The 26541-nt window shown below is 36.9% G+C and overlaps 1 protein-coding gene across 8 annotated transcripts in view; it reads right to left on the minus strand.

Annotated features, from left to right (window-relative positions):
- GULP1 (GULP PTB domain containing engulfment adaptor 1) overlaps positions 1-26541 on the minus strand; it is a 143729-nt gene that overhangs the window by 37926 nt on the left and 79262 nt on the right. For all 8 annotated transcript variants that reach the window (XM_087949590.1, XM_087949595.1, XM_087949594.1 and 5 more), the window contains one exon: positions 17092-17153. In XM_087949590.1, the coding sequence (XP_087805716.1) occupies positions 17092-17153 (62 nt within the window). The remainder of the gene's footprint in view (positions 1-17091; positions 17154-26541) is intronic.

Here is a 26541-nt window from a genome sequence, read left to right on the forward strand (position 1 = left end):
GAGACAGCTCATTAATAGTTGTCTCTTGATTTTCCCAAGGTTCGCACTGCTTTTAATTGATTCCATTAACAACTAAATGAATGCTGATGAAGTTACTTATTTTCCACTTTAACATTCTTTACATTATGGCGTGCATAAGCGCACCAACGTGCCTACCGTCCCTGTCCTATTGTTTCTCTTATTCTTCTTTTATTTTTCTTATATGTACCCATTTCATGTATTCACAACTATGTATACACTTATACTTATTATCTTGTAAACAATTGGCAAATCAAATAAATAAATAAATAAATAAATAAATAAATAAATAAATAAATAAATAAATAAATAAATAAATAAATAAATAAATTTGTCCATCGTCTTAAACCATTATACTTGAAAAAATTATCTAAATTTGTCTGGCTTCCTTAAGCTAAACCATGCTAATATATCTAGTTCATATACAGTTTGTTAAAATACTTGTAAATAGAAAACATATCATCTCAAGGGAGGAAACAACAAATATGTGGCTTGACAAGAATCCTCCAATTATTACTCCCTGTGAAGACATTTATTTGGCTTTTTTTCATGTGCATTAATGTCTTTGATTTAGTTCCACTTTAATAAAAACCAATAAATTCTTAAGACTAGATCAAGTCATCCAAACAGTGGATTCAGAGAGCCACAGACTTAATTGTTGTACAAATAATTATAATCAGTATATAAAATTCAATGCAGATTTGGGTAAAAAATTTTTTCCCCATGTGATCTAATCTGACAATACAGGTGAATTAATAATGAAGTAAGTCTAACTGACATGGGAATATTATAGGAGGTGAGGTGTGTTAGTCTATGATGGCAAAAAATCTGAAATCTGGTAGCCCTTTTTCTCACCAAAATTTTATTAAGTCTATGTTTTTGTAGGCTACATTTCACTTTATCAGATGCATCTCTCTTGGCTTCACATCCCCATAATGCTACAAATCTATAAGATCCTGTTTTTAATGATATTAGGCATTTGGTTTCTTAAGCACAAGAATTTTAAAACATTATTTATTAATCAAATTGTGCTCCAACTTGGAAAAAAATAAATTTTCTTTAGAATATTGCAAAGCCTCATTAGAACTTCAGTAAATTTTTGCCTTTAAATGGGTAGGAAATATATGAGTAATCACATTTCCCCCCCTCCCCATTTTTGTCTATTTTTTACAGTGAAAATGGATAGATAATAAGGTATTTTTTCTAAAGTTACTGATATATTAGGACAATATGCTGGGGGCGACCTTGCCAATGTCTTTGGTATAATTGATTAAAAACTAATTTATCATAACCATAATTGAAAAGTACCAGCAACCCAGGGCTGCAGGGCATTCTCTCTGCTAATCAGCAGAAAAGGTGCCTGAAATTCTCTGTGTTCAGCTTGGAATATCATTTATATTAACATGATTGCATTATTTTCTGAGCCAGTCACTTATTGTTGATTCCATAAGGAGTTTGTATTGATTCCTGTACAACACACATTTATGATGCAATTAAGGTCATTTTCCTGAACAGAGGAATTCAGTCTGATGACCTTAATTTGAAAACACTTCAGACCACAATTTATTCTCGCAATTTTTTTTTATTTTTTCATTCCTCTACGGTAAACCTCTCTCTCTCTCTCTCTGTCTCTCTGTGTGTGTGTGTATGAGAGAGAGAGAGAGAGAGCGCACATGTGCATGTACACACAAACCTTTGAATCAGGACTGACTACAGACACAGGAACACATCCTCCTTTGAGTCATTGATGACCTCTGACCACTTCCTACACTAGTATTTTCTGGACAAAATCTCAGTATTTGCTACTTTTTCTTAGGGCTAAAAAAAATGACTGGCCCAAAGTCACCCAGTTGGCTTCATGCCTAAGACAGGACTGGAACTCACAGTCTCCTGGTTTCTAATCTGGTGCCCTAACCACCACATCAAATTGATTCTTAATAACATATTATTTAGGAGAATTGTATTATCTAATAGTCTTAGGTTTTATATTGATTTTCATATAAATGCAATACATTATTTTTCTTTAGCATTACTTCAACTTAGTTGTCAAATCAACTTTTCCTATGATTTTCAGGTAATCAATATGTCTCTCTAAGTAGATTTGATGCCATTTATAACTACCCTTTAATCAGTGGGCACCAGTACTCACAGCCCCACTTGGGTGAGCAGTGGGCACTGGTGCTTACAACCCTCCTAATGAGAGTGGTGGGTGCTTGCAAATGAAGCTGTGTGCGTACATGAGGATACACCTGTTCCTTGCACAAAACCATTCCCTCTCCCTCCCGCCTGTGCTGGGCCTCCAACCCAAAAAGGTTGGAGAACACTGTCCTAAAGTCTAATCCGTGTCTACATCCTTCAGGTTTCATCCCATTATCTAGTCTTATTCTGTGGAGCAAAGAAGAGTGATTCTGAACTTTCTCCAATATGATTGCTATTCAGGCATTCAAAGACAGCTATTGTGTCCTCTCAACTTCTTTTCTGCAAGCTTTAAACTACATTCTGTTTATGCCTACCATTATAGCCTTTCCTTTCCTCCCAAGTATTAGCCATCTCTCCTAGCTTTGAACTGTCTACAAATTTGATAAATGTCAACTCGTAAAGCATTCCTACGCCTGTTTTCGAGTTGCCATAAGCAGGAGTGGGGGAAAAACATGAAGGAGCAGTACAGCAATTAAAACCAGAAATACATTCCACACTTTTTTGATAGGGTAAATAGGAATACATTAATGTTTTTGCTGAGATCAAATGCTGTGTATATATAGAAACTGAGCTTTCTCATGATAAGCAGCTACAGATATATAAATATAAATATATAAATATATAAATATTTTATTGGCACTTGGGTGAAGAGGGATATGACATCGAAGCTCACTAGTAGGTCGCTGTGTTGTAAGTTTTGTTTCTTTATGCCAAAGAAACTCATTCCAGTTCATCGAGATCATAAAGAAACAAAACTTACAACCCAGCGACCTACTAGTGAGCTTCGATGTCATATCCCTCTTCACCCAAGTGCCAATAAAAGAAGCCTTGACAGCCATCCAAAACAAATACAACCCCCCCCCAGCACATCCTAGATCTGACCAACCACTGTCTATCTAATACATACTTCACCTACAACGGACAAAAATACAAACAAATAGAAGGAGCACCCATGGGATCACCCCTCTCACCTGTCATCGCAAACCTCTACATGGAACACTTTGAAACACAAGCTCTAGAAAAATATGATCACAAACCCAAACTCTGGCTCAGATACGTAGATGACACCTTCATAATCTGGCCACACGGGAAAGAAAAACTGAACAACTTTCTCACACACCTCAACAGCCTACACCCCAAAATACAATTCACCATGGAAACAGAAGCTAACAATCAACTTCCCTTCCTGGATGTCTTGGTGTACAAAAAACCCAATGGCTCCCTAGGACACACCATCTACCAGAAGAAAACACATACAAACCGCTATCTACATGCACTCTCACACCACCACCCAGCACAGATCAATTCCGTAGCTGAGACACTCATCTCCAGAACAAAATGCTTAGCTGATGAACAACACCTAAAAACCGAACTAAACACTCTCACCAACGTACTAACAGCCAATGGATTCCAAAGAAAGAAGATTACCCACCTAATCCAAAAAGAAACCCCAACCAAAATCCAAGACAGAGAACAAGAGAACGGCAAAGCCCTCCTCCCATATATAAAAGGCACTACAGACAAAATCAGCAAGATCCTCCAAAAACACAACATTAAAACAGCATTCTGCACAAACAGAAAAATATCCACCATCCTAAGAAACCCTAAAGACAAAATCGAGTTAGAAAACCAAGGAGTATACAAAATCCCTTGCACTGCCTGCCCCACCACATACATTGGACAAACTAACAGGAGAATAAGTGCACGCGTTGAAGAACATAAGAACTCAATCAAAAAAGAAGAACCGACCTCTTCCCTGGTCCAACACCTCAAAGCCACAGGACATGAGATTGACTTTAAAAATACCAGAACTATCGCCAAAACCAAACACTTCAACAACAGAATAATCAGAGAAGCCATAGAGATAGAAAAATGCCCACACAGCATGAATAAAAGAGATGACACCTCCCGTTTACCAGCCATTTGGAAACCCGCCCTCATGAACAGACGAGTACCTAACATGATGAATGACACCAGACCCACACCCACGAGGGCCACACAAGATGCCACCACCACACTTCCACGTAAAAGCAGACTCACACCCACACAGAAGATGAGACACGACCACAGACCAGAAGCCGCACTGCAGCTGCATCACTACCCACTTCAAACCCCCCTGAGCCACACATGAAGCGAACTGACCCCCACCATGAAGATGCAGCACGACCACAAACTCGAAGCCAAACAGCAAGATCACAGCTCACCAGCTCAAATCCCCCAGTAACTAAGACCAACCTGAGCACAACCAAGCCCCCACCTGAACAGAACACACCTCCAGCCAATCAGAACATGGCCAACCCCCAACCAATCAGAACACAGCCAAACCCCAACCAATGAGAACACACCCCCACCCAATCAGAACACAGCCAAGCCCCCACCCAATCAAGTCACACCCCCACTAGCAGTTAAAAGGAAGAAGCAGCTGCAAGCTCACATCACTCTGAGAAGCACAGAGCTGAAGACAGAAGCCTGAAGATGATGAATGAGACTTCATCGAAACGTTGCCTAGATACTTCCAATCTTACGCGGGAGAAAACCCGAATAACCAAAGATCCACATACAAATACCCGCGAGAACCTCAAAAAACATATAGATAGAGATAGATAGATAGATAGATAGATAGATAGATAGATAGATAGATAGATAGATAGATAGATAGATAGATAGATAGATTGATCTTTGGTTATTCGGTTTTTTCCCCACGTAAGATTGGAAGTGTCTAGGCAACGTTTCGATGAAGTCTCATTCGTCATCTTCAGGAATAACCAAAGATCCACATACAAATACCTGCGAGAACCTCAGAAAACATAGATAGATAGATAGATAGATAGATAGATAGATAGATAGATAGATAGATAGATAGATAGATAGATAGATATAGATATAGATATAGATATAGATATGGATCTTTGGTTATTCAGGTTTTCTCCCGCGTAAAATTGGAAGTATCTTGGCAACGTTTCGACGAAATCTCATTCGTCATCTTCAGGCTTGTGTCTTCGGCTTTGTGCTTCTCTGAGTAATGTGAGCTTGCAGCTGCTCCTTCCTTTTAACTGCTAGTGGGGGTGTGACTTGATTGGGTGGGGGCTTGGTTGTGTTTTGATTGGGTGGGGGTATGTTCTCATTGGTTGAGGGTTTGGCTGTGTTCTGATTGGTTGGGGGTTTGGCTGTGTTCTGATTGGCTGGGGGTGTGTTCTGGTCAGGTTGGGGCTTGGTTGTGCTCTTAGTTGTCGGGGGATTTGAGCTGGTGAGCTGTGATCCTGTTGTTTGGCTTTGCATTTGTGGTCATGCCACATCTTCATGGTGGGCGTCCGTTCGCTTCATGTATGGGTCGGAGGGGTTTGAAGCGGGTAGTGATGCAACTGTGGTACGGCTTCTGGTCCGTGGTCGTGTCTCATCATCTGTGTGGGTGTGAGTCTGCTTTCTACGTGGAGGTGTGGTGGTAGCATCTTGTGTGGCCCTCGTGGGTGTGGGTCTGGTGTCATTCTTCATGGTAGGTACTCGTTTGTTACAAGCAGAACACAGCAAACTCCAAGACCAATAAACACAGACCAAGACTCCCAACCAATCAGGATGAAGAAAAAACCATTCTGGCACAGCGGATTTATATGTATGATATTCAGCTTTGTTCGGGTATTTTCCCACGTCATTATAGTTGTGCTTTTAAAGTTGTAGCAACATTTCGGCAGAATCTCATGTGCCATCATCAGGCTTCTGTATAGTGTTCGTCTGTGAGTCAGACTTTCACAGCCATTTCTGTTTTAAATTTGGTGCTGGCCTATGCTGTGCCAGAATGGTTTTTTCTTCATCTTGATTGGTTGGGAGTCTTGGTCTGTGTTTATTGGTCTTGGAGTTTGCTGTGTTCTGCTTGATTGGTGTTTAAAAGCACAACTATAATGACATGGGAAAATACCCGAACAAAGCTGAATACCATACATATAAATACCTGCGAAAACTTTATACACACACACACACACACACACACACACACACGCATATATATATATATATATATATATATATATATATATAATTTGTCAAGTATAAACAAGCTCCAACAATATGCATCATTGGTACATTAGGTACAGGTAGTCCTTATTTAGCAAACATAAGCAGCCCCTAAGTGAAATTGAGATTGTGCTTATCAATCTTACTTCAGCTTTGCTTTGTTTTACAATCTGAAAAAGTTGTAAATGTGAGGATTTCTCACATTTGGTTGCTAAATAAGGTAGTTGCTAAACAAGGACTACGTGTAAAAATACAAGACTCAATGAAATTGCAATAGAACATTAGGTTACAATAGTTAAAAATACAACTTAATTTTAAAAATGTCATTTACATATTAAAGATTACTTTGATTTATTAAAGAATTATCTCTCATGAGAGTTGTTGAGAAATGTAAAATCATTATGAACAATCATTTAGGTAATGATCATAATACATTTTGAGCTCAACCCTCTCAATCCAGCTGAGAAAAGGACGTGAACATCAGAATCAGAAATAGATTGTCTAACACAGTTACTCCCTCCCCCCGTCCCTGGGCAAACAATTACTAAAGAATCATTATATTATGAACATAATAGAGCTAGGAGAAACAATAGTGTTAATTTTAACAGATTTTTTTTTAAGCAAATGGCACATGTTAGCCAGGAATCACCAAGGTGGCTGGCTGCCTCTGTGAAAGGAATTTTTTCGGGCAGTGTTATCTTTAGCCGTGGGATGCCTAAATGCTGGAAGGCAATCTGGGGAGGCTCCTTTCTTGTCCCTAAACAGTTTATTTGCTCATGGGAATCAAGCCACCATCCACAGTGGTATGCAGGCCTAACATCTTACCACATGAGCCACCATGACCCCCTTTAACAGAAGAACAGAACAGAATAACAGGTTGGAAGGGACCTTGAAGGTCTTCTAGTCCAACCCCCTCCTCCTCAGACAGGAAACCCTATACCATTTCAAACAAATGGTTGTCCAATCTCTTCTTAAAAACCTCCAGTGTTGGAGCACCCACAACTTCTGGAGGCAAGTTGTTCCACTGATTAATTGTTCTGTCAGGAAATTTCTCCTTAATTCTAGGTTGTTTCTCTCCTTGATTAGTTTCCATCCATTGATTCTTGTCATGTCTTCAGATACTTTAAAATCTGCTATTTTTGTGTTCTTCAATTCCAGACAAGTTTAGTTTAGTTTACTTTATTGTCCTTGCACCTCGTACAACAAAATCAAACACCATCTTCAGTGCACATCATGACCATGAAGTAAACACAAACACACATCCTTTACCCTCCACAAATTGAACCGAACCCCCCCCAACACCGCACCAACACTGCACTATACAGCAGAATTCAAAAGAGCTACTGCCCTGGGATAGAAGCTGTTTTTCAGCCTATTTGTCCTTGTTTTTATTATTCTGTACCATCTGCCAGATGGTAATAGCTCAAAAAAAAAAAAGGGTTCCCAGGATGAGATGGATCTTTGAGAATATTTTGAACTTTCTTAAGGCAGTGGGAGCTATAAAGCTCTTCCAAAGAGGGGAGAGGGCAATCAATGATCTTCTGGGCAATGACGTTAACCCTCTGGAGTGCTTTCCTATCTGCCACTGTGCAGCTGGCAAACCATACAGGGTGCAGTAAGTTAAAATGCTCTCTATGGTGCAGTGGTAGAAAGTCACCAGCAGTTTTTCATTCAGTTGTTGTTTTCTGATTAGTCTCCGATAGTAGACTAAATTTCATTCTTTGGACAGTTGCTTTTTAAACTTTGTTTCATCTGGGAACATTACCATGCTTAAAACACATGAAGTTGATTTTGAACTAAGATTTCCAATTAGCTATTTGCTGAACTTTTAAGAAGTAATGATTTTACAGCTTGGTTTTTATAGCACAGAATGTGGCATAGAACAGTGAACATCCTTTATTTTGTGCCAGACTACTGCAGAATATGGAGGAAACACAGTTTGGATATAAAGAGAAAACAAGTTTCTACTGTTTTTCTGAAGTTCAGCATTCTCTTCTTCCATTCCCAGAACTTTGGTGTGAGGACCACAGGTTGGGACCTGACTTTCTAAGTGAATAACTATAGCTATATGGATGATTTTATAAAGTATAAAAATAAAGTTATTAATCCAAAGGATGCAAGGGTTTCAGAAAATCTGGATACAAAAACAGCTAAATGGGTCCTTATTAAAACAGTATAATGACCATAAGAACGGAATCCACATGACTGCAGTACTAAAATGATATTTCTTGAATCCTTTCTGTGTCAGCAACTTACATCAAAATAGAGACCAAGGAACAACAACAACAACAAAAATGAGATATGTTTCTATTAACCTAAAATGGAGGCTTGATATGGAGCTCCAGTCCAAAAATTGTCAGGCTATGACTAGCATTTTATTATTTGTGCCAAAATGAGCAAAGCCAATGCACAAAGCAAAAAAGTTTTGCCATGCTTATTGCTGATTTGCATAAAGTTCCTCTGATGGGGAAAGGTGTAAGCACTTGGGTTAGTAACCGACCATTTTCTTTATACATGCTATCCAAATCAAAACCTGTGGGGCAAAAAAGAAAATCATGGACACAGACCTTTCAGGCAGGGGTGGGATTCTACTGGTTCTGACAGGTTCTATAGAACCCCCTTGTTAACTTTCTAAGCAATTCCGAGAACCTGTAGTTAGAAGAAATCTCCTTTTGTTTTTCCCCCACCTTTATTACATTCTTGGCAGTATGCCTAGACTTACTGTCTCTGAAGGAGGTTTTCTTTCTTTCTTGATACTTTCTTAAAGGGGAAGGGTTGTTTTAAGCTTTTTACACTGCTGTTGGGAGGAAATACTCCCCTGGAAATACTTCCAGCAGGCATACAATGATCAGCACTTTGAAGAAATAATTAAATAACGAAGTAGAGCTGTGGAAAGAAGTGTTTTTAATGACAAGGAATCAAGATGAGTGACATTCAGCAAAGCTTCTTGGCTAGCTAGAAAGATTGACATTCAAACGTGAGTTTACATACCCTTTCTGAGTTTTGGTCTAAAACTGGTGTTTGGTGAACCTTAATTCTGTGCTTGGTGATTAATCTCTGTTCCTGAAAAGAAACTGGGTTGAGAAATCTGGCTAGTTCCTGTGTCTATTTGTTTTGATAATTGGTTTAATAAGCAACAGCTACTGTCGTGATTTAATTATTTGTATTGTGTTTGATTTTTTTCCTGCCTCATGGTTTCTTTTTCAATCTGGGGAAGGGGTCTTCCTTCATGGCTTTAGTGGTATCTTGCACTGTCTTTTTGGGGTGTATTTCCAAGAGGCAGGATGCAAGCTTGGCACTGATTTTTACTGCCCTTCTGGGGGGCATGTGACCTTTCCTTAAATCTGGATAATTTTCTTAGGTTATCTTGTGAGGTGAGCTGGTATCTTTAATGGTGCAAATGGATCTAAGGATTGCTTTTCCTGAGTGTGCTCTTTCTGGAAAGCTTAAATGACCTTTCTGCTAAAGGGTTTCACTTTATGAGCAAAGTTGGCTGCTGATAGTTATCATTGCATTTTAACTATTTTAATTCCTCAAAGTGCTCTGGCACCCTACCTGATTTGTAACTCCGGCTTGCAGGTATTTTTAATCTAATGATTTGTATTTAGAACAGCTTTTTTCAAGCAAAGAAGCTTTTTTGTATTTTGTACTGGTAATCCTTAACTTACAACAGTTCATATAGTGACCATTCAAAGTTACAATGGCACTGAAAAAAGTGATTTATGACTGTTTTTCACACTTACGACCATTGCAGCATCCTCACTGTCTTGAGATGCCAGGCAAGGAGAAGCACCACTTGACGTGAGTGACGTTGAGTTAGCCACGCCCACCCAGTCACATGACCAAGCCACACCCACCAATTAAACCACACCCACAGAACTAGTTGTTAAACAATTTGAATCTCATCCCTGCTTTCAGGTACCAATTAAAGAACAAAGAAGGCCATTCAGAAATATTTATGGATATACTCCCTTTAATTTGTGAGTGTAAAGTTTACTCGGCATTTTGAGAATATTATGGGTGCTGCCTGAGCAAGGTGGCTGCTGTGGTCAAAAGAGTAAGACATACAGATTGCTATTTCCAGAAGGGAAGGCCAGAAAAATATGACAATGGAACCAATCAAATGGCTAGCATATCTCACGACTCTACAAATAGCTTGGAGTAGGCCCTCTTCAGTCATAAGGTGGGAGGAGTTTGTTGAACTGAGTGTCTGTACATCTCTCCATTAAATAAAGCTTGAGCACAACCTGTTGGTAAGTTGGTGTATTAAAAACAGGATTATGATTACAGTGCATCAGCCGAGTCCTAAAGCACTTTCTCTGTTAAATGAAGGAAGAGAGGAACTCATGTCTAAGAGGAGATGGGATTTTAACAGCTCACATGGAGAATCCTCCCAAACAGAATGCACTATTCTATTTGAGCTAAGCTCCAGATTCATGAATGACTCAAATAATTACACTTATTTCGGGACATATGGTCTAACATCAGAGTCTTGGATGTGGTCTTCAAAGTGAGTTAGGCCACCTCTGGATAGCTCTAGATATGCATCATGGGTTCTCTAACTGGGTGATGACACCCCAGGTAGTTGCAACAAATTTACAGGTAAAAATCTAATCAGGTTTATGCAGGTAAAATTATTTCTCTTTTTCCTTGCATTTTCCCACAACAGGTTTGTGAAGACAAAGTAGAGAGGAAAGCAAAAGAAAAAAGAAAAAAAGAAAAAAAGGTGAGTTTAGAAACATGGATGCCATACATTGACCATTTATCATGAACAGCTTTTTCATTATCATTATCACATTCTGTCTCTCTCTCTCTCTCTTTCCATGAGGGGGCATAAAATACATTTACCATTTTAGGCAGGTTGTGATATTGCCAGGTTCAAGAAGCCCTGCTGTATATAGAAAGCTACCAAGTCATTAAAAACTATGATGTATTAGTTTTTGTGAAGCAAAATAACAGCCTAACACACTATTGATTTTAATGGGAGATAGAAGCAGAGTTTAATGGCATTTAATTGGTCAGCTTGTGGCTTAAAGTTACAACCAATGTAACAAAGTGAAAAAATATTTTCCTGTATTGAAGTTCATAACCTATAGGATTCACCATAGCACATTTGATTTTAGTGAATTTCAGCCAATTTAAGCCAACTGAATACCACTTGTGGAGGAATAGGCAATAATTCCTAAATACGGGAATGAACTTTATAAACAGCATCTTTTAATTTATGAGTGAATAAAATGCGGGACTATTATAAAATATCATATAAAATATTTCCTATAACAAAATTCACTTTTAATCCTGTCTAATAAATGAAAAGAAATTCAACAGCCTACAAAGATAGCCTTTAAATAATTAAAAATACCAAAAGTTCTGAAATATAATTTCAGAATTTACAAGGTAGGTTTAAACTTTCAGTAGTATTTGAAATAACACATATGGGAAATGAAAATGTTTTAAGAAACTCCATTCATGATGATTTTTTTCTTTACAACTGTTACTTCTGAAAAATAAAAACCCTTTAGATATAAACACATTATCATTTGCATTAATTTATGCTAATATATGGAAGGTCTGTGGATTTTCTTGAATATTATAGAGATATGAATACACACATACACAAATACAATACAAATATACCAACACAAATATACAATAAAATGTTCCTTTTCCTGCAACTACTAAATATTATTGATTTTGCAAATGAGGATTGAAGAAACGAATTACGTGCACATTTCTTTGTATAAGATGCCACCAAAACAGCTTATTTTAGTTATTCAATGTCCTGATAATGTCTTTGGCTAGAAACAGGCCACAAATGGGAACTGGCATTTATTTATTTCCATTCTAAAAGCATACTTTAAAGACTAGAGTAGTAGTCCTGCTGTGATCTTTTTTTCTTTTTCTTTTTCAGATACGGTTGGCCAGTGTCCACTTCCTAGGACTCTGAGAGAGTAACCTTAAGAGACCCCAAACTGGCTTCATGCCTAAAGTGGAACTAGAGATTATACTTCCTAGCTTTAGTGTGATGCCTTACCCATATCCTACTAAAAATTGGCTCTTCTGAAGCATTTGAATCATACATTAGCGTCTCTATCCCATTGTAAATCAGGAGATAGATACTCAAATAGATTATTCCCAAAATACTCAACCTTAGCTTTGCCCCTAAAATGGAAAGACAGAATTTGGAACAGATTTCCATATTTCCATGGAAAAATTGCTGGTCTTGACCATATATTCTGATTCTGGACCTCAGTGAGAGCTAGTCTTTGTTTATGAAATGCTCTAGCACTTTGCAAAGAATGAAGCTACAACCAATTCACCAAAAAGAAGAAATATGTCATTAGCAATTTATACTAAATGTTATTGTGAGAAAGGAACATATTAGACAAACACAGAATCAGAATGACTGGGTGATTGTTGGATGACCAATCATGGCAGATTAGAATACGGAGAAATCTTTGTGGCTAATACCTACATCCATACTTTTTTGGCTGTTTGTCACTCATGAATGTATGCTGTATTTATTAGCTAATCTAACCTATTAACATTTGTACATTATAAAAAAGGTACCATAATCATTTATATTTCCATCTCATTCTCTTTCCAATATACAGTATATTTCAGCACAATATGGAGGAGTCTTTATGCAAAGAAACAATTCTTTGTGAAAACAATTGTTTCCTTTGCAATAAAAACTCAATCTGTCTGTCTAAAACATATGGATCTTATTTCTCTTAGGAACTACTATCACTGCAAATTTCTCCAAATTCTGTTCCCTGCATACTGCTTCTAAAAATGTTTGCACTCCTTATTCATATAGAGATCTCCTTTTCTCTTAATGTTCATCCTATAACTTGCTGAAAAATAAGAAAACAACTTTTCAACTATTCTGTATCCATATCCCCTGTGTAATATCAAGCTCTTTGTTCTTCATTACCTTACTTCAAAGTTCATTATCATGTCAGGGCTTCACAACACATCTTCAAAGTGACCTGACCAAAGTGAGCTATTTCTGGAGATCCAGACTAGGGCCCTGAACCGGATTGGACTGTTTCTTGCACATCAGTAGTAATAGGAATTTTATGTAGCAATGCATTCAAATACTTACTTCTATCTCTTATGTTTGAAATGGCACAGTTGTGCAATGAATAAATTTTATTAAGCTTCAAAATTAATTAAGCTTCATGACTACATTTTACTTTGGCAGCAAAACATCCAATGAATGTTCATTGTACATTAACATTGTTCTTACCATCCAATCTCCCTTTCATCATAGTGTATACTGTGCTCATGTCTGCCAAAATAATTGCAGCTTTATTTATAAGTGCTTTCCAAGTACCAGATGTTGTTTGCCTGTAACCAATTTTCTATAAAAAACAGATTTCTATTCTTTTTTTAAAAAACCAAGAAGATTGTTAGTATAATAGGTTGATTAAATCAGAAGCTAACCAACTATTTTGGGGCTCAATATAAATTTATAACGTGTACTTCGCAGAAACAGATCGTGATTACATATGAAACATGCACTTTCATAAATTATAAATTTTAGCTTTGTATTTAATTTGGACACTGTGTTTCTATATTCCTGAAGTTATACCTAAGGTTCCTATGATCCTAAATTAATTACAGTGCTCTATCCTATTCATTTATTCTTCTCTCCTGAATAGAAATCGTGAATTTGAGGACTGGTAGTTTTGAAAAGGCATGTTACACATGAAATGAAATTCTCTGTTTGATGAATTTAAAATTGTAGTTTAATTCTCTTGGATCTGGAGAAGTGTTGCACTCAGTACCTGATCCAGTACCCCATAGCAAAATAGTTGCTCATTTTGCTGTAATACTATTTCTGATTGATTTCAGTGACTCACAAAATGTGAACTTTAAAAATGTGGATAAAGATGAAATATTGTCGTATTTTCCCCTCATATCTCCAAAAAAGAAGAAGGGTTTGAAGAAAAAAAAAAGAATCATACATCACTGTGAGGATATAGATACAAAATTTTACTTAGACCTGATGCAGAGACAGAAGAAAGTAAAAGCCGTATTATACAATGGATAAAAATGTTTTAAAAAACAGTTAGAGCACAACAATGGGAAGAATTGTGAACTAAATCTGTAAAACATACAACAAGTTATAACCTAAAGGAAAATTGGTACAAAATGTTCAACAGATGTATGCAACTCTATAAACATTTAACATAACAAATGTTGGATGTGCCATGAAAGAGAAGGAACGTTTTATCACATGTGGAAAGATAAATATAATACAATGCAAAATATTTTAGAATTAAAATTTGAAATGAAACCATAACTTTTCTTACTAGGTATAGTCTCAGAAAAAAATCAACAAGAAAATTTAACAAGACCATACATGCACTCACAATGTTCAGCTTGTGGTCACCCACTTGGTCAACAGCCACACTCAAATCACTTTTGTATAAAAAAAAGTCAAATATTTGAATCAATATCTTAAATTGTAAATAATATTGATACAATATTTCTTTCCCCTTTATTTCCAAAACTCCAGGTTATTTAAACAACACAATATTAATAATTTTAATATTGTATAAATATGTTATTGAAATAATCAAATTTAGGAAGAGTTCTGTGAACTCTTGCGATTTCAAGCTTGTTAGCTGATCCTATATCTGTGATTAGCTATCAGTTTATAGATCTACAGTATATGCAGGTTTCTATTGATATTAATTAATATTCATGATGTGGACCACAGAAAATGCAGTCAATGAGATTTTTTTCTTAATCTTCAAACATGTAGTATTCCAGTGCTAATATATTTTATTTACTATCATGCATGTTTTTATTTATTGCAGTACCATTTCCAACATAATCAGCTAAAGGTCCATAAAGATTATATATGCATGACATTTTCCTATCCAAACTAGCATACAAGGAGAAAGAGACTGGAAATGAATCTTTAAAAGCTGGCTTTTGAAGACAGTCTCCCTGCTGTAAAGGAGAAAGTTAATTTCACTTATGCAAATGGGGAGACTGCACTTTCTTCCAGCTAACAAATAGTCTTGAAAGTTTTTGTTCTGTATTCTAATGGACTCTTTGATGGGTAATTGAAGCTTCCTTGTTTCTCAAATTTTGATTATGAGAGTTATTTATGTGCTTCAAACAGCAACAAAAAAGGAAATTGAAGTTCTGCCTCCACTCCCATAATCCTGATCAATAGAACTTTTTCCTATTAATAGTAAGAAAACTATTGATTGTATGGAAAGAACTACAATGGAAAGGTTGGTAATTAAACCTTCTCCTGTCCAATGATTTTGAGCAGAGTAATTATTTATATGCTATGAAAGAGCAAACTATTGCTCATTCTGCCATTTGGATAGGCAATAGGAAGGGCTGGGTCAAAGGAGGACTAGTAATTCTTACAAAAGAGAAGAACATGAATCTATCAACTGCATATTCAAGGGAATAAAATTCCCTTGGAGAAACAACAGTACTCTCCCTTGATATCCTCATCAGCAGAAGCAATGATGGCAAATTAGAAACATAAGTACATTATAAAAGCATCCACACCAACCAAGTGCTCCACTACCATAGTAACAACCAAAACTTCCCCAAGAGAAGCTGTGCAAGAACATTATTTAGACTAGCAAAAACATACTGCAGCAATCCTCAATATCAGAGAAACAATCATCTATACAGTTTCCAGCAAAATGGATACACATGCCTCTATTAAAAGTGCCTAGTCATTAACACTATACTGCACAACTAATACAAGCTGAATAATACTGCCATACATTAAAACATTTCAGAAACCACTGACAGACTATTATAACTGCATGTCAGTAATATAGCACACATACCAACAAAATATCTTAAGTAAACCAAAACACTCAGTAGCCTAGAACAAAACACAGGAATCATCTACAACACACAGTCTAAAGACTGTGACAACCACTATGTAAGACAGACGAGCAGGAAATTAGCTGAGCACATCCATGAACAGCAACTAGCAGTCAAAAGAGATGCTAAAAAACTCCTTAATTGCACAACACATGATCAGACTTAATCATAGTTTCAACTGGGAAACTGTGAGCATCCTTGACCAAGCCACTCAAACCAAACCTTTCAGGTGGCACTTGGACAAATCTGACATCAAATGGCCACATAGGGATAAATAACATCTACATACCATTCAAAAGTGACAGTCAAAAAGCTAATAAGAAAACAAAAACCCCATTATACCTCCTTGCCAGCAATCAACACCCAGATAAGCAGAGATTAATACCAAGATTAATATTAGATTAACACTCAAGCAGTAAACAACACCCCAATTAAGGGACTACCAACACAGACAAACAATCAAACAGTAAACAACATCCCACACAAGGAACTACCCAGACCACTCCCACCAAAACTGATAGGGCAAGCCACTTGTATATAAACAGAGCAAACTCCACTCCCTTCTAGCACTGATGATGTTACCTCATTGGGTAATGAAATGTCTGCAAGTAAACAACCAAACTCAGAGAGCACCAAGGACTCCATATCTTATGAAAGAAAATGAAAAAATGTCTGAATATTATGAATAGATAGTTCCTGGTCCCAAAAATAAATGCGGCCTTCAGTCTAATTTCAAAAATCATCAGTCCAAACTCGGATGAGAGCTATCTCAACCTTTTTCTTTTATTCACAAAGAATTATTAACAATATTCTTTTATTTAAAGGAAAAAGAGAGACACCACTTGCACTTTGTTTTTCTTCCTTTACCATAAGAACCCAACAAATTACCTCCTGAAAGAATGAAGTCTTTAGTAATTACAATAACAATCTGATTTAAACAATTGCTAGCTATCAAGTTAGTAGAAACAAGTTAGCAGACACACACCTCACCTTTGCATTGTAAGGAATATAGTGCTTTGATAAAGCTTCAGGAGTATGCATCCATGTCTTATCTGCAAAGGGAAAAATACACATAATTAAGACTTAGTTACTAGGCATATGCACACAAGGAAAACACATACAATAGGTATTTGCATCTATATATACCAAGCACAAAAGATATCTATTACATACTATGTATCTATATAATTATATCCACCTACTCTCGCAGAAAGTTCCCAGAGATTTCCAAAGATAATTCCATCTTCAATCTCCATCTATGCATCACAATACCTAATTCCTGAAATGAGTATTCAATTGTCTAGTACATATTTAAAAGAGGTTAGCAATAATTATTAAGTAAAGGTCATGCCCATGCTCTGGAGACTTTACACAAATCAACCTTTCATTTCCTGTATGCAGCAGCTGATACTCTTTGGAACCTAAATGATAGGTTAGAGAAAAAAAATACTTTGTTATGAGAAGGAAAGGAGATAGATGGAGTTTATTTCTACTCCATATGTCCAGTATCACTGATTAACTCTTGTCCAATCAGAATTCTGCCAAATGCTTACTGGCTTCTTATGACCAAGAAAGAAAAATTTCCAAACAACAGATTATACTCAGCTGTGTCCAACCACTAAGATATATGTACTTGGGTAACAAATAGTTCCAACCAGTTCCTGCAATTTGTTTATTGTGTGATGCAGCTTTTGAAAATAAAAATAGAAAATAGAAATCAACTATTATCATTATGATAGCTTTTACCACTGAGACTATCCTAGTTCTCCCTGATATTTTAAACTGACAAAGAATTCAACTCACAAACAAGAAAAGCAATTTCAATAGCAGCTAAAGAGGTATTTGAATGCCAATGTCAATTTTCTGTCTTCGAAAGATTTATCTTAAAACTGAGATTTATCTTCACAATCCAGTAAAGATAAATCTAAGTTTTAAGATAAATCTTCCAAAGACAGAAAGTTAAGTTTATTATGGCTGCATTATGTCATTCAAGCATTTTCATGAATAAATTATTTGAATATGAATTGATGCTATTTGATGCTATGAGATCTCATTGCCTGCCATTAATACAGAATACAGGCAGAATACAGTTTACTTTGTAGATTTGGTGTTCTCTTGATTTCTAATAGAATACAATCCTAAAACACTAAATCTTCTAGTGTGGCACAGCTGCAATTTATAAAATCTCTCTAGAAAGGCTGTAATGTCAGGAAGGTTAGCGGTCAGTGTAAATGATAGATGACTGCATTTTACAGAGCCAAGTCTAAATTATTGGCTTCCTGGTTTATTTATTCTTTTATTCCTTGTTAACCACCCAAAGAATATGTTTGAGATGTGTGGCTATGTAAATTGAATAAATAAACAAATAATATAAAACATATTGTCCAGGAATTAGCAGAGCCAAGGCAATCATGACATGAAAATGAAACATTTAAGAGTGTGGTTCTGTTTTATCTTTTTGTAATTATTCTGTTTTTTATAATTTTGCATACATACAAGTCTTCAAATAGATTTCAACCAATTTGAATGTAGAAATTTGGTTTAGTTTTGATAGCCTACTTTGATTTAGACACATGAAATCCATTATCGATCAATGAAATAATATGGTGATCTTTCAGGTTTCTCCAAACATTGCCACAATGAAAAAATGATATCAGGGCAACTGGAATCCATCAATGCTGACTGACTAATTGTTGGACATTGCAACAAGAGTACAAACAAAAAGGAGCAGCAAAACACTTTTAGCCTTGTTGAAGCCATGTACCTTGTCAGAACCTTTACATGATTAAATACATTATATTCATTAAAAGTTAATTTAATATTTCTCACGATTTCTAGGTAATGCACCAAGGAAGAAAAACTTTTGGAAAAAATCATGGTCCAGTATTATTTTTGAATACTGTTGCAATGGTTCCAAAATTGTGATATACCTGGAAAATTGCATTTTGATTTTTTTCTTGTGCTAAATCCAGATCTAAATGTGTTTTATCTCTTCCTATGGTAAAAGATAAATATCATTTATCTATCGTTAACTATAGGCAGTACTGTATTCATAACTATAACATATACCTACATCTGAATTTAGATAAACAATGTTATTAGCTTCAGAAACACCTGAATTATTAGAAGTGATTTTTAACTCTTCAGACAATAAAGTCCACAATTAGTCTTTATAAATAGCACTTATTGAGAAATTAGTCTGATATAAAAATATTTGAAGATGAATGGGACAAAGAATTGAAGATCCCCATTTTATATGAACAACAGAAAACTGTCTTAATATTTATGTAAAAAAATTCAATAGATCTTACACTATGGTTCATTCAACAGCAACAATATAATGTATTTTGGATACTGGCCTTCATTATTTTGCACAAAAAATCATAAATCACTGTGGTGGAGATGAAATGAGCATAAATGCTTCATTAAAATGTATCTTTGTCATGTCAAAGAATTGTTTTCTTCTGAAAGGGAATCATTACTTTTATTAAATTAACTTTGAAATGAGATTTAATATTTTTGGATGTCCAAATTCTTTTGAACTATTATCTTATAAATGGAAATTGACATCTGAACAAGGAAAATAAACGCTCCATGCCACTCTTCTAAAAGATTTGTCCTCAAACAATGGAAAGATAAATTGTATGGTTTCAATCACTCAGTGATTTAAAGACCTCGTATTAATGTTATGAATGAGTTGCTTACAAATGTAAATTATGAGGAGACAATTATAATGAAATATGCTATCTTTATTGAAACTATTGTATATTTCACACTTATCTAAATGTACAGGAAGTTCTTGTATGTATGTATATGGGTGGATCTGTTCTATTGTGCCTAATTTGATAATATTGCATAGCCCTAAAACAAATATGACCCATCTTATATTGTAAAAGAATAAAACAAAGTTTATCTGCAAAAAAACACCAACCAGGCAGCCAACCAACCAACCAACCAAAAACCCATAAGTATGTTTCTATAAAAATGTCTGATACAATGCAACCCTACTGTCACAATGCTAAGATAATTAAGTATCAAAACTACTATTATATATTGTCTCGAGCTGGTGAAACTGTGGTGGAAATATACAACATCCTGTGGAATTTTGCTTTAGTTCACCCATATAGTTAGCAAACTTTGACTAAGTTTATTTATCAATGATAAGTATAATTTGTAAACAGATTGTCCTCAACTTACAATTGATTGCTTAAAGGATTGAAAAAATAGTTACTTACAACCCATTATCAAAGCTACAACTGTCCCATTACTACCACAGTCACATGATTACATTTCAGGCTCTTGGCAACAGGCTCATATTTAAAACCAGTTGCAAACACATGATTGTATTTTGCAATATTTTTTGCCACTTTCTGGCAAAAAATGTCCATCGGATAAGCTGGATTTGGACTTTCGACAACCTAACTTGACCACATCCTAAAAACAGTCATAAAACAAAGTCTAGTCGTGTTCTTAGCTGAAACTTGGTTGTAAGTCTAAGACTTCCTATAGTTTGTGCTTGTTGTTTATATTACATCCTAATGTTATTCACTAAATCATTATTGCTTAACTAATAATTATTTAAACATTATTCTGTGCTATGGGGGAACTAGTAATTTGGCAGTTCAAATCTCACCAGGTCCAAGGTTAACTCAGCCTTCCATCCTTCTGAGGTGTAAAGTGAGGACCCAAATTGTTGGGAGCAATATGCTGACTCTCTAAACTACTAGAGAGGGCTGTAAAGCACTGTGAAGTGGTATATAAGTCTAAGTGCTGTTGCTATTGCTAGTATTCCTCTCTTCACTACCTATGATGACCCAGGGTGTGGCACAAAAATAACAAAGTCACCAAAGTAGATAAATTCCCTTTAATGCCTCCAACTTGGCCCCCAATGTCCAGTTATCTTCAGCTGGAAATCAAATTCTTCCAAAAACAGTCTACGAAGGGAAGAAAAACAGTCCGAACCCAAAGTAAAGATAATAATAATAAAAAAAAAACCAACACAAACCACACTGAAGTAATTAACATGACATGTCAGGATAATAAATTGCAGACTTCCAAAAGATAAACTAGGCACACACAGTTGGGAGGATGCCAAAACCCAGACAAGCCTCGACAAAGATAATGCATGCTTTGCTTCCAGCAACTTTGCGCAGTTTGCCCTTTTAAACAGTCTTCCCAGCTGCAGCCCATGAAGGGGATCAGGGCCCTTTCCTCTCCTATAAGCCACGTTGCTCCCTTCTCCGTTCCTCCCTGCATGCCCTAGGATGAGGGGGGATGGCCCTGGGTCTTCCTCTGAATACCCAGTCAGATTGTGTCCTTCCCCCATTTCTTCCACAGATACCGGATCCACACTCCCACTCCCTGTCAGCTGCTCAATCTCCCCCTCAGAATCAGACTCCAACAAGGGCATGACACTACCAGTATGTACTTAAAAACATAAATCATGAAAACAAATCATTGCCCATTTTTACAGGACTTACATTGGCATAAATAAAAGGTACCAACTTTTTAAATAAAGGTTTATAAAAGAATGTTATTTACAACAAGAATCTAATGCATTAAAATTGGTCACATATAGAAACAGGTTGAAAGTAGTTTAATGTTTCCAACAGCATCCTGAATTAATATTCCAGATTATAAATAATTTCTGCATCAAAGTTGCAGAAATTTGCATTCCAAAGTGCCAGTATGTCATCCCATCTTTCCACCTTGATAAGGAGTGACTTTGACAAGTAGATTAGATAAAAAGTTCTCTTGGTTGAGCAGAATAGGAAACTGAGCCATTGTAATAATTAAAAAAATAAATAAATATTTGAAAAATTGTACAGATAGCCAGGGGTGGGATTTGAATTTTTAAACAAACAGTTCTGTGGGCGTGACCAGGTGGGCATGGCTAGGTGGGCATGGCCATGTGACTGGGTGAACATGGCTTCTTCTTTTTTTTGCAGCCCCCCTCCAGGTGATTTTGCCTCCTGGGCCTCAGGAAAGCCTCCAGGGGGACATTTTTGCTCCCAGAAGTCTTCCCTGAGATGCAGGAAGGCAAAATTTGGAGCTAGTGGGGCACGCAGCACCCCCATACTCTATTTTTGGGCCTCTAGACCTCAGGGAAGCCTCCTAGGGGAGTTTTTGCTCCCAGAAGGCTTCCCTGGGGCCCTGGAAGGCAAAAAACAGAGCCTGGGGGCACCCCTTTTTGTCCCCTGGGCCTCAGGGAAGCCTCCTGGGTGAAGCAGTAAGAGGGGGATCCTGGCATAGCTGATCATCAGAACAGCTGATCGTCGGGAGGGAAAAAAATACCTTGAGGAGTGACTGGGCAGGGGAGAATGCAGTCAGCAATGTTGGGCATGTGTGCAATGTCTCACATGCGCGATAAGGACTGACTGGGTGGGGAGGGGAGGGGCGAGCAGAGAGGGGAGGGTCAGCCAGGGGCACAATTTGCCGGTTCTCCGAACTGCACAGAAATCATAACAACCAGTTCTATAGAACCAGTCCAAATCCCGTCCCTGCAGATAGCCCTCACTTAATGACCACAAGTAGGACTAGCAGTTCTATCCTTCAGTGATGTGGTCACTAAGCAAAACATTGTGTGACCATAATGGATTTACAACTTCACTTCTGCTGCATTCGTAAAGAAAGATACCAGGTGACCATGACTTGCCATTTTACTGCTAACTTCTCCATTGATTCACTTAAAAAACAACTCATCATTTCCATTTGCAAAAAGTGGAAAACATTCAACTGCCTACTGGCTATTCTAAGGCATAGTGAAAAATCTCTCCAGGAACATCAAAATCCCCTAGCGGTTTATTATTCTTTTTTTTTCCTTGGTTCTGGTCTTAAAGCACCGAGGCAGACTGTACCCACAGCATATTTCATTACAAGTATTTTAATGACACTATCAGCAAAGAAGTACAACTTCACAAATTTTATGAAAGTAGGGATTCAGTGTATGCATGGGCAACTTCACCAATTAAAAACAATTTGCAGGGAAGTGGTTTCAGTGGGTATTCCCGTCAATGCATTCACTTTAGAGAGACCTGTGCCTCATCCTTTTGCCAAGGCTCTAAAAGCCTTATCTTCCATGTGCAGATATCTGTTTCTTTTACAGAAGGCTAGCTTTTGTAAATGGATTTATGTGGCAGCTTATTAAAATGACAAAATGTTGTTAATTTAAGCACTGGCAACTGCTTATTGGATTCCTTGCTCATCTGGTTGTTTAGTGCTACAGTCGAATTTTTAAAGAAATCTGTATGTGTAACAAACTCTCACAGACTCAAAATCTTGCGCTGGCAAAATTAAATATGGGGTGATGGATGAATTCATACAAAAAAACCATCCCATTGATGATATTAATATGATATTAATAATTGATATTGATATTAATATCGATTAATATTCAAGCATTTAATAGTGAGTGCCATACCATGTGCATGAATCAAACAGGTGGCAAGAAAGTAGGGACAGGCAGGCACAACACAGGTTATGTAGACAGTAAACACAGTGTCAGACATAAAGATCGCAAGTGCCTATATACAAATGCACAACGTCTGGGGAACAAACAGGGTGAACTCAAACTACGAAATACATGAAGGTAAATATAGTTGAAATAACAGAAACTTGGTGGGATGAAACCTATGACTGGAACATACTGGTAGAAGGATACAAACTATTCAAAAAAAATAGACCCCATAAAAGAGGAGGTGGAGTTGCACTGTATGTAAAGGACCACTATATTGCTACAGAAATGCATGAAACCAAAGATGAAAACCTCCTAGAATGCATATGGGTCAATATAAAAGAAAAAAAGAATGACATGGCCATAGGTGTATATTATAGGCCACCCAATCAAGCAGAAAAAATAGATGTCCTTTTTGCCAGCCAACTAACAAACATATGCAAGAATCACACAACAATAGTAATGGGAGACTTCAATTATCCTGATATCAATTGGAAAACTAATTCTGCACCAAGTGAGAAATCAAATAAGTTCCTAACCAATCTTGCTGACAACTTTGTTGTCCAAAAGGTAGAGGGTGAAACTAGAGGGACAGCCATACTGGACTTAATTCTTACAAACAGAGAAGAAGTGATAGAGGGAGTTGAAACTGCAGGAACCTTGGGTGAGGGTGACTATGTCATACTAGAATTCAACATAACACAAACACAAGCAACAGAACATAATGACACCAGAGTCTTGGATTTTAAAAGAGCTGATTTCAATAAACTCAGAGAGAACTTGGGAAAGATTCCATGGATGAAAATCCTAAAGGGGAAAACAACTCAAAAATCTTGGAAAACTCTAAAAAGTATGATCACAGAAGTCCAGACCAGCACAATACCACTGAGAAAGAAAAACAAGAAATCCAAGAAGAAACCAGCATAGCTGCACAAAGATCTCTCTGGCAAATTGAAAGAAAAAAAGGACAAGTACAAAAAATGGAAAGAAGGACATACAACTAAGGCAGAATATCAGCAGATAGCCAGAATCTGCAAAGACGAAGTCAGGATAGCAAAGGGTCAGAACGAACAAAGACTTGCAATGAAAGTCAAAGATAATAAAAAAAAAGTTTCTTCCAACATATAAATAACAAGAAAAAAATCAAGGAAACAGTCAGTCCACGAAAGAGAGAAGACGGCAAGGAAGTAACAGATAACAGAGAGAAAGCAGAACTGCTTAACTCATTCTTTGCATCGGACTTCACGCAAAAAAATACTATAGCTCAACCCACCAAAAACATAACTGTAAAAGACAGACCAGAAATAAAAGTTAAAGTAAGCAAAAAAAAAATAGTAAGAGAACACCTGTCTGATCTTGATGAAAACAAATCACTGGGGCCTGATGGATTACATCCCAGAGTTTTAAAGGAGCTGGCAGAGGTCATCTCAGAACCACTGCACCATATCTTTCAAAAATCCTGGAGCACCGGGGAACTACCAGAGGACTGGAAAAGAGCTGATGTGATTCCCATCTTCAAAAAAGGAAAAAAAACAGACCCAGGAAACTATAGTCCAATCAGCCTAACATCAATACCCGGGAAGATACTAGAAAAGATAATAAAAAAACAGATCTGCCAACATCTAGAAACAAGTAAAGTAATAACTAGCAGTCAGCACGGGTTTGTTAAAAACAGATCATGCCAAACCAATCTTATTTCATTCTTCAACACAGCGACTAAATTAGTAGACCAGCAAAATACTGTGGACATCATATATTTAGATTTCAGCAAAGCATTCGACAAAGTAGATCTACTTCTTAGTAAGCTAGAAAAAAGTGGAATAGATAGCAGCACCACTAGATGGATTCGCAACTGGCTGGCAAACCGTACTCAACAAGTAGTCCTTAATGCGTCTAAGTCTACATGGAGGGAAGTAAGCAGTGGAGTGCCACAAGGTTCTGTCTTAGGCCCAGTAGTCTTCAATTTTTTCATTAACAACTTAGATGAGGGAATAGAAGGGGAACTTACCAAATTTGCAGATGATACTAAGCTGGCAGAAATAGCTAACACCCAAGAAGATAGGCTCAAGATCCAGATGGATCTTGACAGACTAGAACACTGGGCCTTATCTAACAAAATGAAATTCAATGTAGAGAAAAGTAAAGTCCTACACTTAGGCAAGAAAAACCAAAAGTACACATATAGACTGGGTGAAACCAGGTTCAATAGCAGTAACTGTGAGAGGGATCTTGGAGTCCTAGTGGACAACCAGCTACATATGAGCCAGCAGTGTGAAGCAGCAGCCAAAAAAGCTAATGCAATCCTAAGTTGTATTAACAGAGGGATACAATCAAGATCAAGAGAAGTACTAATACCACTCTAGAAAGCCTTAGTAAGACCACACCTAGAGTACTGCATCCAGTTTTGGTCACCACATTATAAAAAAGATGTTGAGACTCTAGACAAAGTACAGAGAAGAGCAACCAGGATGATTAGGGGACTGGAGACTAAAATATACAATGAACGGTTGCAGGAACTAGGCTTGGCTAGTCTAGTAAAGAGAAGGACCAGGGGAGATATGATAGCAGTCTTCCAATATTTGAGGGGCTGCCACAGGGAGAAAGGGGTCAAGCTATTTTCTAAAGTGCCTGTAGGCCAGACAAGGAATAATGGATGGAAACTGAACAAGGAGAGATTTAACCTGGAAATAAGGAGAAACTTTCTGACAGTGAGAACAATCAACCAATGGAACAGCTTGCCCTCAGAAGTGGTGGGAGCGCCATCACTTGAGACTTTCAAGAAGAGATTGGACTGCCATTTGTCAGAAATGGTGTAGGGTCTTCCCACTTGGGCGGGAGGTTGGACTAGATGACCTACAAGGTCCCTTCCAACTCTGATTATCTGTTATCTGAGATCCAAATTAATTCCTTCTCTTTGCTGATACATGAATTAGTCATGCAAATTACCTTCTGTGCAGAATGTGAAGGATATTATATATAAAATACCT

The sequence above is a fragment of the Notechis scutatus genome, chromosome 1, assembly GCF_049901735.1.
Source record: "Notechis scutatus isolate UNSWTSFEM ecotype Mainland chromosome 1, rNotScu1.2, whole genome shotgun sequence".
In the NCBI taxonomy this organism is placed as follows: Eukaryota; Metazoa; Chordata; class Lepidosauria; order Squamata; family Elapidae; genus Notechis; species Notechis scutatus.